This window comes from Corythoichthys intestinalis, chromosome 10 (genome assembly GCF_030265065.1).
Source record: "Corythoichthys intestinalis isolate RoL2023-P3 chromosome 10, ASM3026506v1, whole genome shotgun sequence".
Classification (NCBI taxonomy): domain Eukaryota; kingdom Metazoa; phylum Chordata; class Actinopteri; order Syngnathiformes; family Syngnathidae; genus Corythoichthys; species Corythoichthys intestinalis.
In genome coordinates, this window is record NC_080404.1 from 55,654,493 (window position 1) to 55,666,353 (window position 11,861).

General features: G+C 40.0%; 1 protein-coding gene across 2 annotated transcripts in view; it reads left to right on the forward strand.

The window, feature by feature from the left end:
* LOC130923203 (oocyte zinc finger protein XlCOF6-like) overlaps positions 1-6,846 on the forward strand; it is a 28,509-nt gene extending 21,663 nt beyond the window's left edge. The window contains exon 4 of one of the 2 annotated variants that reach the window (XM_057848726.1): positions 152-6,846. In XM_057848726.1, the coding sequence (XP_057704709.1) occupies positions 152-1,458 (1,307 nt within the window). In that variant the 3' untranslated portion in view covers positions 1,459-6,846. The remainder of the gene's footprint in view (positions 1-151) is intronic. The other variant, XM_057848725.1, reaches the window with a different exon arrangement.
* The last annotated feature ends 5,015 nt before the right edge of the window (positions 6,847-11,861 follow it).

An 11,861-nucleotide genomic window follows, 5' to 3' on the forward strand; every position in this document is an offset into this window, starting at 1 on the left:
TCAGCTGATTTTGCAGATTGATTCGTTTATTTTTCGCATCACGCCAGCCAAATGTGCTGCAGAGTTTTGTTGCTGCACCAGGCGTGTGAGCCTTTTTGGGCCTACTCGCTGAACAGACGGTCGATAAAAAATGTCTTCTTGCATCTTGCAGGCTTTAGCAAGTATCTTGGTCCTGAGCGGCAGGAGCCAGAATCTGCCTGCGTTAAAGAGGATGTTGAGCCCCCCCAAATCAAGGAGAAGGGTCCAGAGCCCTGTCAACAGGAGGAAGGTAACAAAAGGGGAACCGGTGAGCCCTTGAAGACTGAAGACGATCTGAGCGAAAGCCGCAGCAGCTCAACAGAAGCAGGCATTTTATGCGCTCCACCAGATAGAAATGGCGCCACGTCACACTCGTCTTACAACGATGACGGTCATAAGAAATCTCACCGTGACGACGAACACTGCAAATGCTCTCAGTGCGGGAAAACCTTTGCTAATAGCTATAATTGTCGTATACATATGAGGTGCCACACTGGCGAAAAACCTTTTGTCTGCTCAGTTTGCGGTCAGAGATTTGGTCACCAGTCCCACTTAAAAAAACACACAAGAACCCACAGTGGGGTGGGTTTAGTCTGCTCAGTTGGTGGTGAAAGATTTCGTCTCGAGTCCATCTTCAAAATTCATACAAAAACCCACGCTGAAGAAAAACCTTTTTCCTGCTCAGTTTGTGGTAAAAGATTTCGTCTCAAGTCCACCTTCAAAATTCATTCAAAAACCCACGCTGAAGAAAAACCTTTTTCCTGCTCAGATTGTGGCAAAAGATTCCATAACAAGAGCACTGCAATAACACACACAAAAACCCACACTGGTGAAAAACCTTGTGTTTGCTCCGTTTGCGGTCAAAGATTCAGACACGCAAGCGCCTTAAAAGTGCACGTAAGAACCCACACCTTAGAAAAACCTTTTGCCTGCTCAATTTGTGGTCGAAGTTACACTGAAAACCGAAACTTACGAAACCACATAAAAACACACACCGGAGAAAAACCTTTTGCCTGCTCAATTTGTGGTCGACGTTTCATTGATAAGCGAGACGTAAAAAGACACATGAGATACCACACCGGTGAAAAACCTTTCGCATGCTCAGTTTGTGGCCAAAATTTCACCAGCAAGGAAGGCTTAATACCACACACAAGAATCCACACTGGTGAAAAACCTTTCGCATGCTCAGTTTGTGGCCGAAATTTCACCCACAAGAAAGGCTTTATATCACACACAAGAACCCACACTGGTGAAAAACCTTTTGTTTGCTCAATTTGTGGTCGAGGTTTCGCTGTACAGAAAACGCTACAAGACCACATGACAACCCACACCAGAGAAAAACCTTTTGCCTGCTCAATTTGTGGTCGAGGTTTCGCTGTAAAGCAAAATTTACGAAAGCACATAAGAAGCCACACCGGAGAAAAACCTTCTGCCTGCTGAGGTGCGGCCAAAGATTGATTCACAAGTGCACCTTAACCCTTTAGACCCTGAGCATTTTTTAGTGAAATTAGAGGTTGATTTTTCTGTGAGTAGTTACAAACTAAATTAGCAGTTCAAACATGCCTTATTGTACATATTCTTATTCCTGAATCACCAAAAGAGGATGTCATGAACTTTTCTCCAAAATATTTACATTTTAGAAAGTGTCATGACCAGTGCATAGACTTCACTATCAGTTGACGGGAAACTGGGCTCGGGGACCGAGCACCATAGGGGGCGTATTTTCATTCAAATATTTTCAAGACCATATGGATGTACTGTACATGGCCGTCAATGCCATCAATTACACATGCATCAGTCAAAAAAAGTCAATGTTTGCGCGATCTTCAAAATATATTTCATTTCACTCTGCATAATATAAGTCATTTGTACTTATTTTTCTGAATGTATGTAACTTATAGCTTTATTGATATATAATAAAAGGAAGTGTTTCAATTAACTTCAATTTTAAATGTATATCCTATGTTCTTAAGTAGTTAGAATTGAGATTTGGCATATAGTATATGAGGAAATGAGGGAAAACAAAAATTAGGAGATGGAGGTTGGTGTTATTGCTGTCTATGTTAACTTTAATTTTGCAAATCATTGAAAAAAATACAATTTTGAATGAAATTCAGTTTTTGTGTTCGTTATAGAAATAACTGGGCTAAAACAGTTTTCTTTGCATTTTAATAGTTTAAGAGGTCCAGGACCTTGAAATACTTCTTGCGAAGCCACTCCTTTGTTGCCCTGGCTGTGTGTTTGGGATCATTGTCATGCTGAAAGACCCAGCCACGTCTCATCTTCAATGTCCTTGCTGATGGAAGGAGATTTTCACTCAAAATCTCTTGATACATGGCCCCATTCATTCTTTCCCGCACACAGATCAATAATAGGGGTGCCTTTGCAGAAAAACAGCCCCAAAGCATGATGTTTCCACCCCTGTGCTTCACAGTGGGTATGGTGCAATTCAGTATTCTTTCTCCTCCAAACAGGAGAACCTGTGTTTCTACCCAAAAGTTCTATTTTGGTTTCATCTGACCATAACACATTCTCCCAGTCCTCTTCTGGATCATCCAAATGCTCTGTAGTGAACCGCAGACGGGCCTGGACGTGTACTTTCTTCAGCAGGGGGACACGTCTGGCAGTGCAGGATTTGAGTCCCTGGCGGCGCATTGTGTTACTGATAGTAGCCTTTGTTACTGTGGTCCCAGCTCTCTGTAGGTCATTCACTAGGTCCCCCCGTGTGGTTCTGGGATTTTTGCTCCCCGTTCTTGTTATCATTTTGATGCCACGGGGTGAGGAGGGAGTTGAAAGTCCGTGTTGGCCAACGACAGCCCCAAAGCATCACTGCTCTAGAGGAGATCTGCATGGAGGAATGGGTCAAAATACCAGCAACAGTGTGTGAAAACCTTGTGAAGAGTTACAGAAAATGTTTGGCCTCTGTTATTGCCAACAAAGGGTACATAACAAACTATTGAGATTAAAATAAAAAAAATCAAACATTGTGATATTCTGGTTGAGGTTTACACATGTTGACAATAACAGGCCTCTCTAATATTTTCAAGTGGGACAACTTGCACAATTAGTGGTTGACTAAATACTTATTTGCCCCACTGTACATGGCCGTCAATGGCATGAACGTGCATAGCCTTCATTGGTATTTGTGAGCATGGGCGTCAATGCACTGTGAATGCCATTGGAAAAGAATGGGATATTCGATCGAAATGACCAGAATTTCCATGCAACTTTTCGAATTACCTGTTTGCCGATTTTTTATTTTATTTTTTTGGGAGAAAAAAAATTCAAAATTAATCTAGTCCTAAAAAAATTACCAAATCACGTAATTCAGACATCAAAAATTCAGAGACGGTAAGGTGTGTAAAAGTTGTATACAGAATTTGGGGGGAAAAAACTTACGGTTCCCCCAAAATTTGCCAAAAACTGTCCCATTCGTTTGTAAAGGCAAGGTAAGGCAAGGCAAGGCAAATTTATTTATATAGCACAATTCAACACAAGGCAATTCAAAGTGCTTTACATCACATGAAGACCATAAAAATCACATTTAAATCAACACAAAGTAAAAACCAAGACAAAAGATCGCATTTAATCACAGAATAAAAATAAATAAATAAAAATAAAACAAAAATAGAAATAAAGCAAAAACTACTACTACTAATAATCATTGAAATCAGCAATGGAGATAAGCACAAGAGGAATAGAAGGCAGGTAGATTGAAATATATAGACAGGTATGGATATGCAGTGCTAAACAAAAGCGTTTTTAGCCCTGATTTAAAGGAGCTAACAGTTTGAGCATACTTCAGACGTTCGGGTAACTTGTTCCAGAGGTGAGGAGCATAATAACTAAATGCTGCCTCACCCTGCTTGGTTCTTGTTCTTGGAACATGCAGAAGACCCGTTCCAGACGACCTTAGGGGTCTAGATGTCTCATAGGAATCTAACAAGTCAAGCATGTATTTTGGTCCAAGGCCATTAAGTGTTTTGTAGTATTTTATAGTCTATCCTTTGACTCACTGGAAGCCAGTGTAGCGATTTCAAAACCGGTGTAATGTGGTCCAGCTTCCTTGTATTTGTGAGGACTCTGGCTGCAGCATTCTGTACTAGCTGCAGCTTCCCAACTGATTTTTTATCAAGACCTGTAAATATACCGTTGCAGTTGTCCAATCTGCTGAAAACGAATGCATGCATAAGTTTTTCCATGTCTTGTTGAGTCAGAAGCCCCTTAATTCTGGTTATATTTTTTAGGTGGTAATAAGCGGATTTAGTGACGGACTTTAGATGGCTATCAAATTTTAGGTCTGAGTCAATAATTACACCAAGGTTTCTGACTTGATTTGTAGCTGTAAGTGACATTGTGCTAAGTTGGCTGCTTATCTTTGACCTTTCCTTTTTTGGCCCAAAAATGATCACCTCTGTTTTCTCCACATTTAACTGGAGAAAATTCTGGCACATCCATTCATTGATTTGATGAATGCATTTACTCAGGGAGACTAAGGGACTATAATCATGTGGGGACACAGAAATGTATAGTTGTGTGTCATCTGCATAGGCGTGATAAGAGATGTCATACTGTTCCATTATCTGAGCTAACGGAAGCATATAGATGTTAAATAAGAGTGGTCCAAGAATTGACCCTTGAGGGACTCCACACGTGAATTTGGTTCGTTCTGACTGATAATTTCCGATTGACACAAAGAAATCCCTATCATGTAAATAGGATGTGAACCACTGAAGAATAGTGTCAGTAAGCCCTACCCACTGTTCCAATCTGCTGAGTAGTATGTTGTGATCAACCGTGTCAAATGCGGCGCTGAGATCCAATAGTAGCAGAACAGATGATTTGCCTGCATCGGTATTCCGACGAATATCATTTAGGACTTTGATAAGCACAGTCTCGGTGCTGTGTTGTGGCCGAAATCCAGACTGAAATGAGTTAAAAAGATTGTTTTGGATCATAAAAGTCTGGATCTGTTCAAACACAACCCTTTCGATAATTTTCCCCAGGAATGTCAGATTTGATATTGGCCTGTAATTACTAATGGTTGAGGCATCCAGATTAGGTTTTTTTAGGAGAGGTTTTATTACTGCAGTTTTTAAAGTCTGAGGAAACTCTCCTGTTTGGAGGGAAGTATTTATAATCTGAAGTATGTCTGGGGCTACGCAATGAAAAACAGTTTTGAAAAAGTTTGAAGGAAGGATGTCAAGGCAGCATGTTGTGGGCTTTAGTTTCGACACAATTTCTGTTAAAGTGGCATAGTCCAAGAGGCTAAACTGTCTAAGATTGACGTGGGGGACATGTTGGGAGGCATTTAGTGTAACATTTGTTAATCCGGAGGTGCACACAGTCTGTCTAATCATTAGTACTTTGTGTGTAAAGAATGCTGCGAAATTATTACAGGACACCTCAGATGCCAATTCCTGAGGTATTGATGCTTGTGGGTTTGTCAGTTTGTCAACAACAGAAAATAGTGTGCGAGTATTGTTGGTGTTTCTACTAATGATCTCTGAAAAATATGATTGTCTAGCATTTTTCAGTTCCTGGTTGTATTTGCGAAGACTCTCTTTGTAGATATCATAAAAAACTAGGAGTTTGTTTTTTCGCCATCTGCGTTCTGCTCGTCTACAAACTTGAAAAAATAATACATTTTATTTGAAGGCGCCTTTCTGGCACTCCAGGTTGCCATACAATTATTAAAAAAACAATTAAGCGAATCAAAGAGTGAAAACAGTAAAAGTATTTTAGAACGTTTAAGGCAAATATAAAATACTGTGAAAATATATTTTATTCGTGCTTATAAAACATTACTGGTGTGATACTATATTCATTTCTTAGACAATACATCCAGGTGCGTGTGCTGTATTTCTTTGAACTTCCAAAATGACACCAGTTGACTGCCTTATCAAGTTTTGACTCCCTTTCGTCCCAGCTACAGCTTCCAAGGCCGTACCTTACAATGTCTTCTGTGGAAAGTCCCCAGGTTGAGCTGTAATAAGTTTCACTTCTGTTTCACAGTAAGGATCCAGTTTTGAGAAACCACACCGAACAAGGCACTTCCTAAACTGTTGCTATTCTGAACTAACCAATCACTGCATGCCATGTACTCACTTTCTGCATATTCTATTACTATGTATTATCATGTGACTTTGTCAATAAAAGGGCTGCACGATGGAAAAAGAGTTGGAGATCGGTCCCCGTGCACGTAAAACTCGAGTGGCTGGATTTGAATGTGAACTTTTTCTCCTTGCGACTGTCCTTAGAATAGAATACTGGTTGTGTTTTATTTCCTGACAAATACCGTAATTTTCGGACAATAAGCCGCTACTTTTTTCCTTTATTTTGAATCCTACGGTTTATAATCCAGAGCGGCTTATTTGGGTTAAAAGGTAACATTTTATATGACAGCGGCGTCATAAGACCATCATAATTATGACATGACACTATCATGGGCATTACTGAATGCTTATGATAGATGTCATTAACTCCATTTATGTCCAGCTCGGATCTTTTACTTCCATTCAAAAGTGAGATAATTTGCCAGATAAGACTAAATGACATCTGTTATATGGTGTTATATAGCGCTTTTTCACCTTTCAAGGCGCTCAAAGCACTTTACACTATATCGCCATCCACCTACTGGTGACGCAGCACCAGGAGCAAGCCGTATCTTACGCAAGGATACTTAGACATGTTCATCAGGACGGAGAATTGAACCCACAACCTCTGGGGGGCAACTACTCTTCCACTGAGCCACGCCACACCCGCATTCATTAATGCTTATGACAGTGCCATGTCATAATTATGATTGACTAAGGACAGTCTTATGGTGCCACTGTCAAAGTGTTACCAAAATACCATAACTTGGAATTAATGAAACCACTAGAACAGTAACTGTAATTGTTATTTACATCTGTAGCGCTGCATGCAGGCATGTTGGACAAGTGTTGACAGCAAGTGGCAGCAGAGATTGACTCTCTTCCCCAAGAGAGCAGCGATGGCCAAATGACCAAATTAATCACCATGAAGCTTTGAACCAATTGGCTGCAAAGCTTCATGGTGATTAATTTGGTCTTAAAGGGGAAGTTCTGATTTTTTGACATCAGGCTTAATCTTCGAGTTGGGGGGGGGGGGGGGTTAAGTCGTCAGTGGAGTAGATTTCAAAATATTACGTAGCGTTTGTTAGTTATTATTTTTCAGGGCTCCTGAGTGGCTATGCTAATGCAAGTCAATGTGCCCAATTAGCATACCAATAAAAAAAACATGCACGCAGGTGAATCACCGATGACGCATGCAATCAGTAGTGTTGGCTATGTTTTCAGGATAAAGTTATTAAAACTTACAGTGCCTTGCAAAAGTATTCGGCCCCCTTGAACCTTGCAACCTTTCACCACATTTCAGGCTTCAAACATAAAGATATAAAGTTCTAATTTTTTTGTCAAGAATCAACAAGTGGGACACAATCGTGAAGTGGAACAACATTTATTGGATAATTTCAACTTTTTTAACAAATAAAAAACTGAAAAGTGGGGCGTGCAATATTATTCGGCCCCCTTGCGTTAATACTTTGTAGCGCCACCTTTTGCTCCAATTACAGCCTGCAAATCGCTTGGGGTATGTTTCTATCAGTTTTGCACATGGAGAGACTGACATTCTTGCCCATTCTTCCTTGCAAAACAGCTCCAGCTCAGGGAGGTTGGATGGAGATTGTTTGTGAACAGCAGTCTTCAGCTCTTTCCACAGATTCTCCATTGGATTCAGGTCTGGACTTTGACTTGGCCATTCTAACACCCTGATACTTTTATTTTTGAACCATTCCATTGTAGATTTGGCTTTATGTTTTGGATGATTGTCCTGTTGGAAGATAAATCTCCGTCCCAGTCTCAGGTCTTGTGCAGATACCAACAGGTTTTCTTCCAGAATGTTCCTGTATTTGGCTGCATCCATCTTCCCGTCAATTTTAACCATCTTCCCTGTCCCTGCTGAAGAAAAGCAGGCCCAAACCACGATGCTGCCCCCACCATGTTTGACAGTGGGGATGGTGTGTTCACGGTGATGAGCTGTGTTGCTTTTACGCCAAACATATCGTTTTGCATTGTGGCCAAAAAGTTCCATTTTGGTTTCATCTGACCAGAGCACCTTCTTCCACATGTTTGGTGTGTCTCCCAGGTGGCTTGTGACAAACTTTAAACCAGACTTTTTATGGATATCTTTGAGAAATGGCTTTCTTCTTGCCACTCTTCCATAAAGGCCAGATTTGTGCAGTGTACGACTGATTGTTGTCCTATGGACAGACTCTCCCACCTCAGCTGTAGATCTCTGCAGTTCATCCAGAGTGATCACGGGCCTCTTGGCTGCATCTCTGATCAGTTTTCTCCTTGTTTGAGAAGAAAGTTTGGAAGGACGGCCGGGTCTTGGTAGATTTGCAGTGGTCTGATGCTCCTTCCATTTCAATATGATGGCTTGCACAGTGCTCCTTGAGATGTTTAAAGCTTGGGAAATCTTTTTGTATCCAAATCCAGTTTTAAACTTTTCCACAACAGTATCTCGGACCTGCCTGGTGTGTTCCTTGGTTTTCATAATGCTCTCTGCACTTTAAACAGAACCCTGAGACTATCACATAGCAGGTGCATTTATACGGAGACTAGAATACACACAGGTGGATTCAATTTATCATCATCGGTCATTTAGGACAACATTGGATCATTCAGAGATCCTCACTGAACTTCTGGAGTGAGTTTGCTGCACTGAAAGTAAAGGGGCCGAATAATATTGCACGCCCCACTTTTCAGTTTTTTATTTGTTAAAAAAGTTTAAATTATCCAATAAATGTTGTTCCACTTCACGATTGTGTCCCACTTGTTGTTGATTCTTGACCAAAAAAAATAATTTCATATCTTTATGTTTGAAGCCTGAAATGTGGCGAAAGGTTGCAAGATTCAAGGGGGCCGAATACTTTTGCAAGGCACTGTATTCCACGTGTCTTACGCTTACATTTTATGCTCGAGCACTCCTGGCGGACGTTAGAAAAATGGATAAATTGGCCGCATCATTGCATACACCACAGGATTCAAAATGCTTGTAATCCGGAAATTGCGGTAATAACTTTTGGTGTAAATATTCCATAATACAGTGAGGACAGCTGCGGCTTATAGTCCGGTGTGGCTTTTCTATGAACAAATGTTTTTGTGACAAATTTGTTGGGTGGCGGCTTATAGTTAGGTGCGCCTTATAGTGCGAAAATTATGGTTTTGAAGAGATTTTTAAAAGAGCTAATAGATGAAAATAATTGAATGAAATGTTTATTGTCATCATCATTGGTATCATTGACAATTACAAAATGTGATATGATTTGCTCGAAGAAGGAAGGAACCGAAGCAAGACAAGGGCAGATGGGAGAAGCATATGCTTATCATTACCCGTCCCCCTACAGCCAAGGACGCACAATCAAACATGGTAAAATTGATTACATCACATTACATGAGCTTTTCTTTTTTACATGAATTATCTTCCTAAAAGTTATTAATTGCCATGGCACTTAAGCAATGTTGTCGATTAGTGTGAATTCATTGATTAGGGTGATTGTCAAGTTTGTACGTGAAGGTGTTGGCCGGACATTGCCGTTGGTTAGTTGTAGGTCGCATTGTTGAAAATTCTGTCCAGTGAACTCGGCGTCCAGTCAAGCATCTCCATTGTACGGTTGCTGAGATCACACAGCAGGCTCGTGCACAAGTAGATTAGTGGTCTGAGTTTGCTACCAAGCATATTTTCAGGGCGTACAAAGTTATGGCTTTGTCTCTGTCCCTGACATTCCAATATCTATTTGTTGTGGGGACATTTTGTTGTGGCTGTGTGTGTGGCAATAGTGTTATGTGTTATTACAACTGGTGTTCAAGTTGCGACTCTAAACGCTTTCCTTATAAGCCTTTTTGAAGTAACCAAATGATTCTCTACTCGTAAGTGCTGGGTCACTGCTATTCCATAGGCGAGCGCCAACGTTTGTAACCGAAAATGATTTTAAGGTTGTTCTGACTTTCCGATAAGAGAACAATCTGGTTCCTCTCAGGTCGTAATTTCATTCTCTCAGTTGGAAGCGAACTTGTAGGTTGGACGGGAGACAGTTTGAGTTTGGCCTTGTACATCATGAACTAGCAGCAAACCAAAACACAAATTAGGGATTGTTATGAATAAGCGAGTCTGCAGATGAGTTTTGAGTTGGATTGAAAAAGGAGGAGTGAGTCGGTGTTCCTGAGGTCGGGTGGTAGTGAATTCCAATGCCTCAGCACCATCGGGAGTTCGTAGGGATCAAAAGTGTAAGACAACATCCTTATAAAGTCCAAATCTGTGCAAAAATTTGGATTCCATGTCATTTTTCTGTCAAGTGAATCACACGGTCAAGACCTCTTGACGGGTAAAGTAAGATCTACAATAAATGCACAAATCTACAATAAATTCACAAGTTTACATTGAAAATTTGGACAGCTTTCTTATCCCTTCAATTGAAAAAATGTTTGTCATTTTCCAAGATGACAATGCATCATGGTACAGAGCTAAAACTGTTGGCCTACAAATAGCCCAGATCTCAACCCTATTGAAAACCTACGGTGGACATTGGGGGAAAAAAAAAAAAAAAATTGCTCCACAGCAAGGCTCCGACCTGCAAGGATGATCTGGCAACTGCAATCAAAGAGAGTTGGCACCAAATTGAAGAAGAACACTCATCTCATGTCTCAGAGACTGAAAGCTGTCATAAAAGCCAAAGGTGGTGCTAAAGATGTGTTTTGATCGTTATTTCTTTGTTTCTCATGATTCCATTTTTTTTTCTCCTCAGAATGGAGTGATTCCATATACATATACTGTATATGCGTGTATATATATATATATATATTATATATACTGTATGGGAGAAAACCCAGATAAGGCTAAAAATGCAGTTTCTGCTCTTGCACCCCTCTTTAAAGTAAACGGCTGCATTTAAAGCCAAAAGAACTGTTGTGTTTGATAGAACACTATGTCTATATGCTGCCATAGCAGATTCATGGCACATTAAGCCCCCAAACCATTTTTAATTTGTCTGTTTTACCCTGGAAACCCTCGTTTACAGTCACCGCGCAACCGCTTTTGTTTCAACCCAGTCATAAAAAGAAGTAATTATTTTATTCAAAATGTCTTTTATTTTTGGCTTAGAATCATTAATTGATGTGTAATATTTAGGGTTTTTTTCATGATTTGATTTTATGATTTATATATATATATAAATCATATCATACATATCATATATATATTTTTTATAGAAAAAAAATAATGTCTGTAAATAACTCACGGATATCTACCTCATAACTAGGGTTGTTCCGATAGTGTTTTTTTGCTCCCGATCCGATCGTTTTAGTTTGAGTATCTGCCGATCCCGATATTTCCCGATCCGATTGTTTTTTGTTTTTTTTTGCTCCCGATTCAATTCCAATCATTCCCGATCATTTTTCCCGATCATATACATTTTGGCAATGCATTAAGAAAAAAAAATGAATAAAACTCAGACGAATATATACATTCAACATACAGTACATAAGTACTGTATTTGTTTATTTTGGCAATAAATCCTCAAGATGGCATTTACATTATTAACATTCTTTCTGTGAGAGGGATCCACGGATAGAAAGACTTTGTATATTGTGACTAAATATTGCCATCTAGTGTATTTGTTGAGCTTTCAGTAAATGATACTGTAGCCATGCCCAAATGCATGATGGGAAGTGGAACCATGACTGTGCGCGGTGCGACCAATGATATATCTTCTCTGCGTTGGGAAGTAACATAAGGTGTTAAGAAAAAGATCAATTGCTACC